This window comes from Lycorma delicatula, chromosome 1 (assembly GCF_047948215.1).
Source record: "Lycorma delicatula isolate Av1 chromosome 1, ASM4794821v1, whole genome shotgun sequence".
In the NCBI taxonomy this organism is placed as follows: Eukaryota; Metazoa; Arthropoda; class Insecta; order Hemiptera; family Fulgoridae; genus Lycorma; species Lycorma delicatula.
In genome coordinates, this window is record NC_134455.1 from 94,181,103 (window position 1) to 94,200,538 (window position 19,436).

The 19,436-nt window shown below is 31.2% G+C and overlaps 1 protein-coding gene across 1 annotated transcript in view; it reads left to right on the top strand.

Moving 5' to 3' along the window:
* The window catches only part of Dpp10 (Dipeptidyl peptidase 10), a 302,886-nt gene that overhangs the window by 71,359 nt on the left and 212,091 nt on the right, over nucleotides 1-19,436 (top strand). The window contains exon 4 of the mRNA XM_075354128.1: nucleotides 3,463-3,557. Within this exon, the coding sequence (XP_075210243.1) occupies nucleotides 3,463-3,557 (95 nt within the window). The remainder of the gene's footprint in view (nucleotides 1-3,462; nucleotides 3,558-19,436) is intronic.

Consider the following 19,436-nt stretch of genomic DNA (forward strand, 5'->3'; position numbering starts at 1 on the left):
TTAAGTTTAACAATTATTATCTCATTAATTTCTGAATGTCAACTTGCCTTATTATTATTCTCTTTAAAATCACTGCTCAATTATGTCATAACAGTATTTGCTGTTTCTTTTATGCTTTGGTCTCTCACTAATTGCAGCATGTCATAGGTAAATGTACTATACTCCCCTAGGCTCTAGTAAATGATCTAAAGAATGTTCACATTTAGGGACTTATTATTATCAGCTTGCCTAATTCAAAAATATCTCATGCCTACTACCAGATTTTGATCAGTACAGTAGTTGATTTTTAGTTCCATTCTTGCACTACTGCTAATGAGAAGGTGCAAGAGCATGTTTAGTAGCTGCTCATACAAAATACATCACAGTACCCATTATCAGCTTTACTGGCATTTTTTAGGTTAACTACATATATGCAATGATTCTAATCATAAAACAATGCTGCTACCCATTATTAATTATTAACCTTATTAGCAGCTAACCATTTTACTAATATTTTTCCTTACATGCACTCTGGATATGGATACTTTTACTTGTGAACTAAGAGTACAAGTCAACTTAACAGTAACAGTACAGACATACTTATAAAGTAACAGTAAAAGTCTTGATCGGCCGGGCCATCAAGACTGGCTGCGATTGAGTCCTACGGCGGCCTCGGTCAATGAACGGACCCTTAGGTAGTAGCCAGTCCGCTGATCGGAAAGTGCCTGGAGCCGTCATGACCGCAGGTTCCGGGGAGCCGTCTGTTAAACGCAGGCGGAAACCTGGGAAAAAGGGGTGGTCATCTGACCTTAACGTGCTGCGCGCAAAAGCTAGATCCGTTAAGAGAAGATACCAGCGTCACCCCCAACGAGGATTATCGTAGATGACGTGCGCGCTGAGGGTCTGTGGATCTACCGGCGTGCCCATAATGAGTACTTTCATGCCACCAAGGAAGCCAAACTCAAGTTTTGGCAAGACTCCATGCGTGAGTTGCAGCGCAATCCCTGGCAGCTCGCGAAGTCATGTTGCCGGCCAAAGCCACTGCACGTGCTCTCCAGTGTTCGATGCGGGTTTGGTGGTCGTGACCGCGCTTTAACATCTGTGGCGACTTACCAGGCGTTCCTGGATACTCTGTTTCCAGATGTTCCGGAGGGTGAAGTAGAAGTCTTAGGGCGGGTGAGACACCATTCCCTGGCGTACGGGTTGTGGAACCCGTAGATATAGACAGAGTGGTTTCTCGAATGGCACTGAGAAAGGCACCGGGGATTGACCAACTTGACCCGGATATTTTTTATCATCTGCTGCCTGTCATAAGAGAGCCGCTAGGCAGGCTGTTCTCGGGGTGCCTAAACTGGGGTTGCTTTCCCCGACTTGTTGGAAGGTGGCTACTTGTCGGATCGCACCGCTCTGTTTAAGGATGTGCACCTAGTTGTGGAAAAATCTGTCACCAGGGGAAGACCGCAGGGCTGCTGTGGAACCTGGTATTCGACGGATTTTTGAGACTGATATTCCCGGAAGGGATCACGGCTCAGGCTTTCGCCGATGACTGTCTCCTGTTAGTTCGTGGTAATTCACAACCGCAGCTAGAAGACCGAGCGCAGAGAGTTGGATGGACATTCAAAATTTAGGGATTTCTGTGCCCAAGACGAAGGTTATGCTTCTCAATGGTGCAGACAAATCATCATACAGTCGTAACCCCCGAATTAAGTACAAGGACTGGGTAATCAGTCGAGTTCGAGTTCATAAGTACCTAGGTGTGTTTGATGAGAAGTTGCTGTTTAGCAACCACATTAGCCGTCTCTGTGATGCACAAACTTAGGAGGATTGCTCGAAAGGATTACGGGCTATCGGGTCATCATTTGTACATGGTGTACCGAGGTGTCTTCGAAAGTATTATCTCTTACGCGGCGTCCGTTTGGGCGCATAGGTTGGAAAGAAATCAAGCACTTATTCAAAATTTAAGGAGTGCCTAGCGCAGAGCCTTAATTGTAAGCACCGGTGTTTTTAAACATCCTCCTATGAGGCTACTCTGCATTGGGAAAGGCTCTCCCAATCGATTTAGTGGTGAAAGTTCGGGCGGCCTGTGGAAATTGCGAAGAGGCAGGGAGGCCGATGTATTTGGGATGCGGTTTCGAGCTGCGCCAGTACCGGACAAAACGGTGGTCTCAATGCACCAGTTTTAAATTTTGAACAGTTGCCCATCTCTCGCCTGCAGAGGAGGCTTTACAGCCTCGCGATGGAAGCATGGCAGCAAGAATGGCACACCACGACTAAGGGAAGGTCCTTGTACAGATTTGCACAGGATCTAGGGAGATGGTAAGCCCTTCATTTTTAAGGGTAATGGGAGCCCAAGTGCTCTCCAACCATGTAAATTTAAACCAATCTTTGTTTCGATTCTGCCTGGCAGCTGATAAGCAGTGTGTCTGCAGGGAGGTCTAGTTGAACGAACACATGATCTTCAACTGCCGAGCTCTTGGGGGAACCAGAACTCAGGCCACCCTGGAACTTAGAGGTCAAAGAGAAAATTGACTACTCACAAGTGGTGAGTCTATGTAGCGAGAGCCGCATTGGACTGTGTGGGATTTCCTTGATGTGGTTGCTTTGTTCAACCAACATTAGTACTTTACCAAAGGGAAAAAACTCCTACCACGCTGTTGTGGGAAGCTAGCCAAGAGATATGGCTGGCATCCAGCCAGGTTAAAGCTCGAAGCACTTTAATGGTGGACAGGTACTTGCTGGCATTCAGAGGCCTAGGTGTGGCAGTGAATTGCTGTCTTTGACAAGATAAATTAATCATTGATGTCATTTATGTTTTAGTAGTTGGCAGGGTGTGCCTACACATTTTAGTGATATATGACAAGTGGGCGGTGTGACACGCAAGCGAGTGGTGTATGGTCTACGCTTATTTCGTTCTCACTTTTAAGTTAGCTCTAGGAGCTAGTTAGGACACTGGTTGTTGAACTGATTTGAGGCTCAGTAGCCGTTTGTGGCACAGACATTCGGTCTTATGCTTTAGGGCAACTGAATGGGGTGGTGGCAGGAGAAATGCCAAGCAAACCAAACTGTTACTTGTAACTGGGAAGGCCCATTCCATTTTAGGGTAGAGAAGAAGGAAATATTATTTAAAATAAAATCACATCTCACAACTTTGATTGCATATTTCTGAATTTGGAATTAATGGAATTTTGAAAGAAATGAATTAAGAGAAATATTATAGTTACCAATGCCTTATTTATTAAAACCACTTCTCATAGATTATTTAATTTAAAAGACAATGAGTGCAGTATTAATTTAGATTTGGTTGCAGTCTCATATTATTTTCTTAATGGATAGGTGCATGATGTTGGCATTTGGCACTTAACTTTGGTAGATGGTTACTTAAAATTAAAAGAAATTAAAAATATTAATTTATTTAAAAATAATATATTAAAATACTACAATTATTTTCTTATTTATTCATTCAATTTTAAAAATATGTTTCAGGAGAAGAATTCATATTCAGAGATGAGTGGGGAGGAATTAGTATTTATAATGCTGCCAATTTAACAATACGGTCCATCATGAACAATCAGACGTTTGTGAGTAAAATAAGAACATATTTTAATAATCAGTACAAATTTAATTTTTTTTTTCTTGTACTCATATACATCAACTGAAATATATAATGATTTTAAGCAATAACATCATAGATACTCAAATGCCTATCTACCATTAACATCAACACATTATTATTAATACTTAGAATGTTATGAAACAACATTACTGTAAATAATCGACTTTATTTCATATCTGTAGTTTTAATAACTATCCTTTTTACTTAACTCTTGAATGAACATTTTTTTAATATTTGTAATAGTAATTGGGTAAGTTATCAATTTTATAACTTTCTCACTTATTCATAGCAAAAACACGTTTAGAATTTGCTCGTCAATTGAATTAGATGGTACGCTAAAACTTTTCATAGCCATCCAAAATATAGTTTTAGACGGAAATTTAATGCAATCTGGACTTATTAATTTTGATTTAAACTGGTATTTTTTTAATTATAATGTGGTAATTATATATGGTAACTAACTACATTTTTAATTACAATATTAGAATCAGAATTATAATAATTAAAAATGAATATAAAAATCCACTGAACATTTTGTTTAACTAATGAATAAAAGCTATTTAGTATAATAAGGATAAATCTTATAAATAAATATTTTTTATTTGGCTAAATTTTTGTCACAATGTTGGGTATTTTCATTTTGGTATGAACACAGTTATAGTCATATTTCATATGAATTATTATAACATGCTACTCTTTTCAGAAGTGTAGTTTACTGTCTACAATGGGAATGGAAATTAAATCTGCCGCTATAACATGTAAAGAATTTCAATTGAACATATAAGAATAAACTTAAAATTCAAGCGAGGCAGAAGTTTGAAATTTATATTTTTAATTATAATGCCAATGTACATAAATGGTGAAGTAAAAAGATACAACTTAAAAATAAATGGTGGAAAGTAATGATTTTATTAGTTTAAGAGAAAATCTTAAATCAATAGCTGAGGGAAATTCTTGCCTTAGGAAATATAATATTATTTTCTGAAGAAAATATTATTTCTCTATTATGCTCAGTAAATTAAAATCTTTTTTTCGTTATTTGAGCCCTCATCACATTGTTTAAAAAGAATTAAATCACTAGCAGGATTGTCAGTTATAAGGGTATAAAGGAGCCTACATTTTAATTAAAACACAAAACTAAACATAACATGAAACATTTGAAACATAACGCACACATATAACACTTACGGGTGTAAAGGGCCGTTACATTTACATAATAATAGAAAAAATAAAATTAAAACATTAAACACACAATTAAAATAAAATACACTAAAGTCTTGATAATACCATTTAAAATTGAGAACGCTATGTTTGGGTGAAAGTGTTTTCATATTGAGTATTTTCAGAAACATAACTCATATTGACTTCATCAAAGGCTTTCTATAAACCTGTTAAGAGTCCACTGGCATGTAAGAAAGCAACTACTTTTTCTTCTTTGCTATTTTCTAAATCAGCAGCGACGATGTTTTTTAATCAATGCCTCTTTCTGGGGTTTTCCTTTATTGTATATTCTTTCTTATTGTCACATACACTGCACATTGGTCTTTCTTCTCTAGTTAACAAATATGAATATGAATTTGTAATTAGAGTGGGACCGATTCTGAGTCTGGTCAACACCAGCTGTTCCTGGCGAGTCAGTTTTGCTTCACTCTTCTATTTAACTGGAGTAATTTTAATTGCTTTTAGTTTAGTGTTCGGCCTTCTCCATTCATTACTGCATGTGATTCTGATAGTCATTGCTAAACGATTTTTAACGTCTGCCACTATGTGGGCCTGGGAAAGGCCCATATACTTTACTGTATATCTTAGTAGTATGATCACTCTTTTGCAATGTAATGGCATGACGCTGGCTTCAGTTATTAAACTATCACTAAACTTGTGTGGAAAGCACTGGTGGCATATCTGATTCTGTTGATATGTGTGACGTTAACTTTCTTAGTTGTGACTTTTTAGCGGATGAATATAAAATAAACCTGTATTCCAGTTTCAACTGAACCAGTACTTTATATAACTGTAATAATATCTCTTTATCTAAGACCATGTTTGATAAACATTTATTGATAATTAGGGCTTTCTTGCATCTAGCACTGAGATTTTTTATGTATAATCCCCAACTGAGGGACTTATCCTATAGTAGTTTTAAAAGGTGTATATTATCTCTGTAATGATTAGGATGGTCATAGATAGTCAAAACATGACTACCATGATGAGTTCTCTTCCTACAGAAGTGTTCACAGCAAGTTTTCTCTGGTGAAAATTCAAATCCATTATTCTTCGTAACTTTGTTGAAGGCGTTTATCGCTTGTTGCAATTTATACTTCACCATAACTTACTGTTACTGGCATATATATAATTGCCTGATTATGGACTTCATTCTTCTGGAATGGCTAATATCATTTTATTGATGGCAATTGTAAACAAGGATTCCTCAACATGAGCCTTGTGACATCCCATTTTCCAATCTTTTTTTGATGAATACTCGTAAATTGTACTTGATAAGTACGATAATTCATGTGGTTACCAAATAATACCAGTAGATTGCTGCAAATGCCCCATTCATGTAGCTGAAGGATTATTCCATGAAGCAGTCATATCATATCAAAACAATTCTGCATATCAAAGAAGACTCCAAACACAGTGCTTCCTAGTGATAAAATTGTTATATATAATTTTTTCAAAGACTTTTCCAAGGAAATAGGATGATAACTACTGGGATTGGTCAGAGTTTAATTTTTTTTTTGGACTGGGGCAATATGTTTTCTTCCACTGCCGCAGATGTGTTCCATCCCTCAAATAACTGATCCCGGTTTTCTCCAATGCTTTCACAAGTTGATCTACTTTGAAACGTACATTTTGAGAAAATTTCATTTTGGTTCCTAAATTTTTATGATATTCAAGTTCTGTTTTTTATTTTTTTTGAAGAATTCATCATAATTAGCTGCTTAACTTGCTTCTTCGAAGTAGATTGGCTAATAATTCAGCAGATTCATTTGGAGATTCTAAGTCCATCTTCATAATGAAACCAAGTTATGGAAGTAAAATTTGTATGACCACAGAGAGCTTTTACTTTATTCCAGACGTCCGATGCAGACATGTTTCTGGTAGTATATGACACGTATTGTTGTCAGGATCATTTTTTTGAATCTGTCAAGTCTTTTTTGGCAAATACCCTGTGTTTGTTAAAGACAATTAAATTTTCTAATATTGAATGTTTCTTGAAAGTGGTATAAGCTTTCTTCCTTTTTATCACTTCAATATTTCATCATTTCACCACAAAAGGGGTGGTGCTTGTTACGTTTTGCAGATGTTCTGGGAATATATCTTGATGCCGTGTAAAATGTAACATTAGTTATAGTGTTGAAATCATTTTCAATAACTCCAGTTGTTTCAGGGAGTATCATATTAACAGTGAAGCTCGTCCAATCTGTCTAATCAAATAACCAACTTTTGGAGATGGGGATATAATTGTATTGTAGAATCAGTTTTACTTTGCACCAGAAAATTACTCATCTGATTTAATAAAGATTGACTTTAGGTAAGATTGGCTTCAGGATTATTTTACTAGTACGTAGAATTACTTTCTTGCCAGTGGTTACTATATTTCTTTGTATACTAGGATGCATGGGTAGTTTTCAAAGTACAAATGATAACTCTTCCACATGAAACTAGGGTTTATCTAGTATATATATCTTCTTTGTCCAACATTTTTTGAAAATTTTTATCTTCCATTTATCCATTCATTTTTAATTCTTCTACAGCAATTATTCAGTTTTTTGCAAGGATAGATTTAACTTAATTTCAGATGAATTGTAGAGATTAAATCCATAGGTTAGTATATAGTTAAACTAGTCAAAACTAGATTGTCGTAGTGCGTTATCTTGTAATTATTATAAAGACATTCAGACATGAAATGAAAATTTGTTAATATACAATATCTCACTTCTTTCAGCAGTTTACTTGTATTGTAATTTACTACTTTGCTGCTTCCAAAAACTGTAAAAAAATAACCTTATATGCTAGTGTTAATGGTTATTTTCATTTACTCAAATATTCTCAGTAATTACTTTTCTTCTCTTTTGGGTAAAGAAACTCTACTTCCAAAAGTATTTAAAATATTTAAGTACTGAAATAAAAATGTTTTGTCAATTTCTTTAAATCAACATCAACTTTTTTAACTTTGAATGAATTCAGTTAATTTAAATACATTTTTGGATGTACATCAGTATTTAAACAATTTATATTGCTAATTAAAAAAAAAAACATGTTTATTTAAGATTTCAAATGGATTTACTCTTGAAGAAGGAATGGAATGTATCCTTCAAAAACAGTCTGGTAAAAGTTTACAAACACTATAAAAGGCAGTAAAGGTGCTATTTTAAATTAATAAACTTTTCAATATTGTACTTTTAGAATACATTTCAGTCATTCATTTTAAAACAAGGGGAGGTTGTACAGTTTACCAAAGTGTTTTATTTTTACATCATGTTTTATTATGCATATTTCTAAGAACAAAAATTATTTTTAAAAAATCATTAAATCTAAATTAAAATATTTGATGTAAGGTGTGCTTATTTTTAGTATGATTTTATTTATTTCAAATAGACAAGAGCTTCAATTTCAGTTTAGATTTTAGTTTCCCTCTTCTGAAAAGATTAAAATGAAGAAAATTGTTTTTAACTTAGTAATTTTATTAATTCAGTAGAAGTTAGTATAATTACAATTTTGTGAAGTAATTGTGACATATGTAAATATAATTAAACTTCAAAAATAAAGTTGTGGTACCATGAATAAATAAACTTTGAAATTAATGAATAATTTAAAACTGTATGAAATTTGAAGGGAGTTTTTATTTAAAATGTTTTTTTAAACATGCTCAACAGTGTTTTGTAAATGTTTCCAAATATTCTAGCAGTAGTTTCTTTTTGAATAACTTTTTTCATTAGTCTGAAGGTACAAGCAATCTCAATCACAAAATTTTGAACTGCTTCTGACATCAAATTTTTTTTTAAGTCTGTACTAAAATCTTTTCAGGAAAGTGTATAATTACCTTTTTTATCTCCTGGAAAATCAGTTATTAAAGATATTAACTCAATTAACTGTTTTCTACTACGAGCATCTACATCAATATTCAGTTTGGCAGAGTCAAAATCAGCTGTAACACGGAATTTTCCAGAGACTGTATGTTTACCATTTGGAGGTTCTTTTTTGGACTTTATACCAGTCTTACTACTGTTAGAAGTAAATGAAGGTTTTTTGTCACTTTTCCAAAATTTTAAATGAGAACTTAAACGCTGAGTTACTGAAGGTCTTTTTACAGGCTTAGTGTGAGAGGAACTAGGATGTGGAGGATGTTTCTCTAAATCACTGGTTTTCTCTGTTTGAGGGTTATCAGGTATCCTTTGGCTTTGTTGTTCTTGAATTACTAAAGGGGTAGGGAACACATAGGCACTAGACTTGGAAGATGGTGTTTCTGGTACATCTTCTGATTTTTGAGATACAGTGGAAGTTACAATGGAATCATGTGACGGTTCAGTTGATATTCCTGAGCTTTCTACTGATCGTTGTGATGAAACTTCAGAACATATACATAGGTCTGTAGGAGGTGGATTATATTCATAAGGTTTCCTTTCTGTTTTTTCAGATGACTTTTTGGAAACTTTGTGTTTCGGTTTACTTTTTTCTTTCTTTTTATCTTTTGGAGTTTTTGATTTACAACAACCTCCTCCTCCACCTTTACTTTTATCCTTGACTTTAGAATCCTTCTTTTTTTTTTTTTTATCTTTACTATCCTTTTTCTTAAGGGAGTTTTCACTTAAGGAATCTAAATCTTCGCTATCTTCTTCAATTGTTTTTTCTTTCTTTTTATGTTTTTTTCCTTTATCTTTTAGTTTCTTTTTTGAATCAGTGGATGAGGCATCATCATCAGGCACACACTCATATGATGAATCTTTCTTTAAAGATTTATCATAACTCGAATGGGATTTTTTTGATTTTTTTTTTGACTCTTTATTGGATGAATGTTTATGTTTTTTTCCAGTCGACTTTTCTCTTTTGGTATTTGATTTAGCTTTTATTGACCCATTTGATGATATTGCTTCAATTATAAAAGACTTTTCTTCAGGAATGATTTTTAGTAGTGTTTTATTGCTGATTTTTTTGTTTTGATTATTCTTATGAATTAGTAAACTCTTTTTATTTATTTTTATATATTTCCTACCAGTAAACTTTTTAATATTTTCTTTTCTTTTTTTCTGATATAGTATTTCCTTTTTTATAATTAATTTTTTAATATAAATTCTTTTACAATTTGAACAGTCTATCCTATATTTATGGTACCATTTGTGAAAAATATTTGATTTACACAGTTTCATTCTTCTTTTTATCAACGCTTTATCAAACTTGTTCCTTTGTACATAAAACTTGAATTCATTTAATGATTTTATAAAGTTGTTTTTCCTAAGTTTTTGAATCACAGGGGATTCTCTGTTATGTGATTTTTCTTTTTTATGTTTTAGTTTATTCAGGGGTTTTAAGTTTTTAATTACATGAACTTCATAATTTTTTTGTTTAATTTGTTGATAATTTTGCTTGTGACATTTAGTTTCATTAATTTCTTGAAATAAAAACATTTGAAAAAAAAAGTGACTAAAGAATTTATTGTTTAAAATAAATCCATTAATATGAACAAAATTATATTCATCTAATTTTTTGCATAAAATATTTTTTTCTTTTTCTTTTTTCTCATAGGATATTATATTCATTTCTAATAAAGTTGGTTGGTTTTCTTTGTTCGTAAAGGACTTACAGAAATTAGTTTTTATCAACTCTTTACAATCTTGTACATAATATGATTGAAGGCTTTTTTTAGACATATTCACTTCCACTTTAGAATTATAATTTTTTAAATGATATGTTGGTAATGAAGGTACTGAATACGCGAATATACTTTTCTTCTTCACAGCATGTGAATGTAAAGTATCAAAACTTATAGTGTTTATTGATACACTCTTTGTAGTTACTGATGAACTGTCACTAGAAAATAGATAAGGTTTTTCAAAATTTATTGCAATTTGTAACTGGCTATTAGATTTCCTGCTTGAGATACTTGTAATAGAGGAATATTCATTATCACCTGCACTCTGTTGATTTAATTCTCTTAAATTCATTTTCAAATTTAACAATTTATAATTCAGTAGCGTTTGAGATAGATTTCTTTCCTTGAAAGTGGTCTTCTTTCTTTTTTTAATTATACAATCAGATGTCTGATATTTAAAAAAATGATATTCTTTTTTCTTTAATATTGTTGCTCTTGATTTATTTATTCCAACTCTTTCAACAATTTCTGTAAAAGCAGTTCTTTTTTCATGATCTTCTATTATTTCTGTAAAAATACAAGAATTGTGAAATTCTATTTTGTGTTGTAGATGAATATAAGGGTTCTAGAATATAAGTCGTTTTAACCTTATAACAATAATTTAATTTAAACACCACTACTGTTTTTTTTTCACATTGTGAGAAAATACACAATGTCCAAAAATTTTTACATTACTTAAGCTGTAATAACTACCTTTTATCTTAATAATATCCAATCTCCCTGGTTCTTGAGATGCTTCTGGAAGGAGAGTACTTAAAAATGATAAATGTAAAGATAGGCCATATGATCCAAAAAATTATGCAAATTGGAGTTCAATAAATTGACACATTAAAAACTAATGTCAAATCAAAATTTAAAGTAATACTTTGCTGTGGTTTAAAAACAGTAAATGGGGAAACTATGAAGTTATTGGTAAATTACCTGAGATTTCCAGCATTATTTGTTTTGATTATTAGCTGATGCTAAAAACCTGAAATCACAATGATAACTAAAATCTGCTGGTGCATACTGATGAGACTAAAATCAGCTGTTTACATATAAAACTTCAAGATGAACTTTTTATTTGATAAAAAAATATTTTTTTATTTAAATGAGAAACCAATGAATTAGTAAATATTCCACTGCTGTACTGTGGAGGCACTTTATTATTGTCTTAATTATTTTCATTCCTGCTTAGTTTCTGGTATCATGAGGTGTATATAGTGTCAAATGGTGTACATATTTTTTTTAAGCATACAAAATGATTTGGTCTGATGAAGATAATATAAAAATGTCCTTCCTGTACAGTCAGCCTAAGAAATATTCTTATACACTTTGTGTACAATATAACTTATTCACACAAACTATGACATCAACTGCTTATTTAAGTGTTACAAGATGCTCTTCTGATTGATAGAGGTGAATGAAAATCATACTTGAACATTCTTTAAAAAAAAATTTATAAAAAAGTAGATCCATATCTATTTATGTTTGTTGGGTCTGCACCCAAAATACTCAATACTATCTTTTGGGTTAATGCATAAATAAGGTTTTATTCATATAAAATACTATTCCTTCAAGTGTTCAATAGAAAGGACCTTGTTGGAAACTGTGGTAAAACATAGCAAGTGTAATGGAATGTAAATTGTTATGGTTTTTCGTGATGCATTGCTTTAGTGAGCAATATAAAATTTTGATTCAAGTACAATCTGTCACTAGTATTAACAAAATCACACTCAGTATCTACAAACGCTAAATGTTTGGGCAGCAATTTACAGGATTGTATGATCAATAGTTTTTTAGCAATTGGTCACTTAATGTACCCAAATATTTAGATATGTTTTTGGAAATATAGAGCTCCAGAAATCATTAAATTTTAACGCCAATAGAGCCCAAGCTGAAGAAAACCAGCCAATTTTCCAACATGATTGGACCTGCATTATTAACTCCCTGTTAGAGAGTTTAGGAATACTCTATCTGAAGGAAAATGTTTAGGTAGAAGGAAATATTGAAATGGCCAATTTGCCTCTGGGTTTGTCTTGTCTCTTAAATTTCTTTCTTTTGAGGATATGTGAAGAGCCTTCACATCTTGAAGTAAAGGATTGCACTCATAATTACATGTTTTGCAGTATCAGAATACATATACTCCATAACATTAGGAGAACTTTTGAACAACATCGCTATACCAAAATTAAGAAAGTTCAGAGGCACATTTTAATGATTAATTGAGAAAAGTATATCCTAAATTTGTATTATATTGATTTATTATTTTAAAAGAATGATTTAAGATGTAATTAAAAAATAATAAGTAAAATTATTTATCACAGTATCAGTTTAATTTTAGCCACTTTTTACAATCAGCTGATTATCAAAATACTCAAAATAATGCTAGAACCCTTGATATTTCTTTTTGTCTTTTTTAAAAACTATGATATCTAAAAAAATTTAACTTAATACTATTTTTTAAAAGATCACAAGTTTGGTTTGCATAATTTTTTTCTTTAAATAGACTTTTGATAAATATGCTCTATCTTTACATGAAACATTTTTGGGCCCTTAAAATTTTTGGGAAGGTTGGATAATGGGTAACAAGCTAGTTATTATTGCTTAGTAAATGCTGTAAGGATTAAAAGTTTTTGTCCAACTGTTTAAAATTTAAGTAATTTTTTTTAAAGAGACGTTCTGAACACCATAGAGTAATTTCATGCATTTTGTTTTCCATAAAAAAAATACTAGTTATTAAACAGTGTTATAAACTACTAATATTTTTTAATTAACTTAGTATTAAGAAGTTAATACAGTTTTGAGTATGTTGAACTGGCTGAATAAGAGTAGAATACGTTTTGGATTGATATATTATTCAAATAGTACTATCTCACTGTGTACTAGGTGTAATTGCCACTATCTAGAGACATACTATACTATCTATACTATACTATCTAGAGATGACTTTCATATCTAGAGATATTTTGAAAGAGACCTCTAACAAGTTCTGTCTTTATATCTCATAAAATTTTTTTTTACAAATTATGAAGTAAACAAAGTAAATAACTGCGAGACAAATGAAAAAAGTTTTACTATAGAATATAGGTCTAAATTGTCATACATTAGAAAATGAATATGCTGTTTAGGTAGCTTCATGATGTAAAATAGGAAGTCTTGAAGTACATGTACAAGCTAAATATCATCTGTTTCGGTTTACATTTTTTAATCATTATGTATATATTACTGTGGTAATTCTATATAATTTCTATCCTTAAATAAAAAAACCTTAACTAAATAAAAAATATAAAGAGTTTAGAAAGATTAAAGTGACTAAAAAACTAATATTGAATATTAATTTTTTTTTTTCTGGGGCACGAGGTGTTATCAGCGCCCAGACATGAAATTACCATAGTAAATGATGGTAATGGTTTTACCATGTAAAAACTCTATGAAAATGCTAAGTACAAAATAAAAGCAATATAAAACATCTAACATAAAACATTAAAAATGTTGAACGTCAAAAAGGCAGAAACATGATAATTTTAATCTAATATTTAAATCCAGAGGCACGACCTTAAGAAATTGTAAGACATTAGACAATAGTATCTAAGATATTTTATATGTTTGGTTTTAGTTTAGATTTCTGACACAATGCCACATAACAGACACAATCCACAAGGATGTGATGCACTGTTAGTTGGCAGTTGCCAATATTGAAAAAAAATTTTCAGATCCTTTATTTTTCAACAACTTTCTGAAGTTAGCACAATACCAAACAATTTAGTATAAACTTTCTTTTTTTTTTAGTGCAGCTTTTTTAAATGCATGTTATTATAAATTTTTAGTTTTGTTTAAATATGGGTCGCCTATTAACAAGTTATCCACATGAAAGTAAAGCTATTGGAATAAAATTATAATGATTTTAATAAAATTTATAAAAGGAATGAAGAATAATAATAATGAAGAATAATTCACACTAAGTGTGAATTAAGGATCTCTGAAATGAAGGAATACTATTCTTTTACCCAACAGCAGCAGGTCATACCAGCATGGTTCACGTGCGAAATTCAAATTCCCCGAACTTTTGGGTAGCACCTCATATAGGGATAAATAATGCACTTTGGTGGACAAAAATAATTCAACTCTGGGGAGAATGCAATGGAAAACCATTTCAGCCATCGCTTTTTCTGGAAAATCAACAGATATTCAAACATGTTAGTTTTGCTTGAGAATGGCGGTACCAGAAATGAATTATGTCTTTGCCTTGTACCAAGTGACAATTAAGCATTGTAGTTATGACCATGAATAAAATAACTATTTTAACATACAGCAACGGCAATAGTAGTGCGATATGTTGCTGTCAATGTTTAAAATTATTTTTGGTTATTTTAGGTGGAAAAGTATCTTTGTGGTACTAGAAGCAAGTAAGAAATACAAAAAGTAAAATCTAGGTAAATATTTACACTATTAAATTTTTACACTCTTATTTTCCTAATATAAATACATTGGTCATTTGTTAAAATCTTGACTGCTGTTTAACAAAGCAGGGTAAAATATTTGAACACAGAAACCTATTTTACTGCCTTCTTTCAGGTAGTTTTAATAGAATGTTTAGTAAATTATATTTAATCAAATTCTATGGCTCATAAACCTCTATACTGATTGGAGAGCTTTGAAATGTTAATATGTGGAACATGGTCAAGCTTTTGTGGAATGAATATTTTGGGATGAAGGGATAAATAAGACTTAATAATTTCCATTCAACTTGTTTAATGCTATTCTAACGTGCAAAAATTAAGATATATTAGTTAAGTATATTAATTAATTTGATCACAAGAATAACTAATGTATAACACAACAACAAAATAAAAATTTATACAATAAAAAGTAATAATAAATAAAGAATAAAGGTATAAGCTATTTATGGAATTGTTTTTGTATTAAACAAAAATGTACATTCCTATTGATACTGACTTTTTAAAAAAAAAAATTAAATATGAGAGTGAAATTAAAGTAAAATTAAATGAATAGATTGTTCAGTGTATTTTTAATTAATACAAAATTTAGATGACAACGGAATTTTGAGCGAAACAAGATCTAGATCTTTTTTTATAACTTGAGAAAACATTATTTAATGTTATTAGATTTACAAATTTAGTCTAATTTTAATTCAAAATATATGTAAAGTTATACCCTATTAATTTTATAGACATTGCATACAGTACTATCTCATTGATTCCTCTAATTAGATTTTTCTTTGGTAATTGGTTGTATTTTCATGCTACTTTCAATTCTAATGTCATTGACAAATTTGGCAGAATACTTTTCAATTCCTTCTCTGGCACATTTTTCTTCATTATTATCTTTCATTTATTTTCTTTTAAATTAAATTTCAGCTAAATCAGATATTTCTCTCGTTATTTATTTACAGTAAAAAGTGTATAAAAACCTTTTGTCAAATCTGATACAAAAAAAATTGTTATTCATTTTTAATTTTCCTGCAGATACTCACATGCTCATTATCAGCTTTTTGAAAACAAACTGAGAATTTAATTTCTTCTTTCTTAACAGTAGTACTAGTAGATAAATGAAAATTACAATGTAGTAGTTGGAATGAACTAATTTTATTTGATATTTTCAAGTTAATGAAACCTGATGAAAAGTAAAAAGTAACTAGTACACAATTTTCTTTTAAGAATTGCAGCAGAGTTACAATAAAACGATAAATCTACTTAACAAAGCAAAGTATGGTAGGATGTTATACTGGGAAAGCTCACTTGCATGCAAGTCAACATCATTTGTTCATTAATTATTGTATAAACAAACCGTGCTCCTAAGGTCAGCACATGTTCAGCTAAGTGTTATGTAGACATGCACTGATGGGATATTCAGAATCAGCAATTACATTCAAACATTTTCAGTATTAGAGACTTTATTGCTTTTCCATAAAATTGTATAGCTGAATATATTAAAATTGGATCATATTTAGTCAAATTATCATGGAAAATACACATAAAGAAAACAAATTAATAAAAACATTTGTGTAGTACTCTTACAATTAATAAGCATAAATTATATAGCAATAAAACAGTTAGTGATCCCAACTTTGCCATAAAAGGTAATCTTTTAATTTTATGTTAATACAAACAGCAATCATGGGTGATTGTAAGCTATTGTTGAGGTGTAATTCATACTTGAAGGTAGGACTTTTATCATTGGTTTATTTAATAACATGCATACAATACAAACAAATGCTCTTGTACTAATCACCCAAACATTCTCCCTAAAAAATGAATCAAAACATTAGGATCTACTATAGTAGTGATTCTCAATCTTTGTAGCTCCGCAACCCCCAAAAAGTAAAAAACAAATATATATAATGAATATTTTTTGACCTTCCCAACCCCAACCCAGTGAAACCTAAAACTATGAACATGCATGAAAGAAGAGTACAAACATGAGCAATTTACAGATTCCAATTTGATGTGCTCCTTGTAATTTGATTTGTTTGCATTATACTCGCTGATAGAGCGTCATTTTAGAAAGCACATATGAACACATCGTGATCTCAGCAGTATAAAAGAGGAGTAAGGGATGCAGAACATCAGTTTAGTTTCGAATGCAAAGTGTGCATCTGGTGCTTTTATTTAAGTTTTTATAAGTGAAGTTTCATTCAAAATAATAATTGAAGTTTCAGTTTTTTTAGAGTGCAGTCAAACTGTGTAACTTTTTTTTTTTAATTTACATTATTATGAAAAAAGGTTAAATTTGTAAAAAAAAACAAAAACGAAGTGAGCCTTCTACATCCAGTGAATCAACTGGTAAACTGACAAGGTTGTATAATGTCAGTTATTTGAATTATAGTTTTACCTGATTGGATGGAAAGCCAGAGTGCATTGTTTGCTTTCAAGTCTTTTCCAATAATAGCATGAAGCCATCAAAATTAATTCGATACTTGGAAACTAAACATCCAAATCATAAAAGCAAAAACTTTGAATTTTGTGAAAAAAAAATGACATTTTGAAAAATCAATGAACTTTTATTTGTAAATCAAGTGAAACTGATAATAGGTACACTTGAAGTATCTTAATCTTGTAGCATTAAGTGTTGTTAAGATGTCCAAAACCCATACAACCACAGAAAACTTCATATTACCTGCTGCAATTGATATGATCAATGTTTTAATAGGCGTGGAAGAAGCAAAAGAAGTTTTTAAATGTTCTGCTTTCTAAAGCCTCAATATCAGGGCGAATCAATGACATGGCTGCCAATGTTCATGATTAGATAATTCAGCAAGTGAATTCAAGAGATTTTTTACTATTCACTTTAATGAAAACAGAAGTGGCAAATATTTCTCAGTTATTGTGTTTTGTGAGATATGAATGCGATAGGGGTAGATCAATCAAAGAAAATATGTTGTCTTGCAAATCAATACCTGGTCATGCAACAGAACAATGTCTTTTTTATGTTTTTATAAACCTACTATAAACTATAAGAAGACTGGATTAAAAAGTATTGGAGTACCTAGCAATGGTGCAAAGGTGATAACAAGAAAGAATAGTGAATTTCTGAAAAAAAAAATCATCTATACCAAGGGCGGTATTAACGCACTACTTCCTTCAGAGACATGCTCTTGCCACAAAAAGTATGCAGGAAAATTTCAAAAGAATTCTTTGTAAACCATTACAGACTGTTCCTAAGTTCCTCAGACCATTACTGTTCACTAAAATATGCGATGAAATTGGTGAAAAGAAACAATCTCTTCTTCTCCATACAGAAGTCAGATGAGTATCAGGGGGGAAAGTGTTAACCTGTTACTGGAATTGCGAGATAAATTAATAGTATTTTCCCAGGATAAGCAATTGCCATTCTCAATGTTTTTACAGAATAATGAATATACACGGTGCTGTTGACTTTTTTAGCTAATGTATTTTTGCATTTAAACGACCTGAATATTTGATGTTTCCACTCACTTTCGATTATATTGAGAAGAAAAATTTGGATAAAGAAGACTCAGTTTCTAAAGTTTGTAAATCACAGTTTGTAAACCATAAAGGTGGTATTTACGTGAACTGAAAAGTTTGTTGGCAGAGTATTTTCAGAAGATAAATAACGAAACATTACTACTACAATTCACATCTCAAGATATAGATATGTTTTAGCTTGCTCGTCAAAATGAATATAGAAATTTAGTCACAGAAGCATTGAAAATATCAATCCCTTTCGCAAAGTTTCTCCTCTGTGAAAATGGTTCTTCGTCTATGGTTGCGCTAAAATGTAAATGTAGGAATCGTCTTTTATCACTTGAAAACAATTTGCTGTTGTTTGTTTACATAGATCCACCTATGGAGAAACTTTTAAATGAAAAACAAACCAAACATCTCATTAATTTATTTTCTTTATATGTTTACTTATAAATGTAAGTAAAATGTTTATAATAAACGATTTTTTTCTCATTAAATGAATTCAATATTGTTTACCTATAAAGCTGTAGGCTAATTTCACGAACCTCATTTCATATTACCGTGTCCCCCCCAGGTTGAGAAGTGCCATTTTAGAGGGTTAATTTACAGTAGTATTTATAATGGGTGGCTGAAAAGTAACTAGCACTCCCTCTATCCTTTTTTTGATTATTGAGATAACTGGATGTGGTTTGCAGCAGAATTCTTTGTATCAAGGACCACTTCAATAAACATATATTTCACTCTTTTTTGATTTTTGGGTGGCCTGAGTGACTCAAAAACTTCAAACGGGACCAATGGTCATTTGAGAAATCATTTTAAAGAGCATGATGAGACAAGAAAAATGATATAATTAAAACCAAATTCTAATCGCCCAGTCCAAAATGGCAGCCAACAATGTGATTGTTTCTGATAACCAGAACTACAGTTGTACTAGTTTTAAAAGTCTTAGTGAGACAAGTAAAACAACATAAAAAGAATTAAATTTGGACAATATAAGAATTAAATTTCTTATAAAATAATTAAATTTAAACAAAAATGGCAA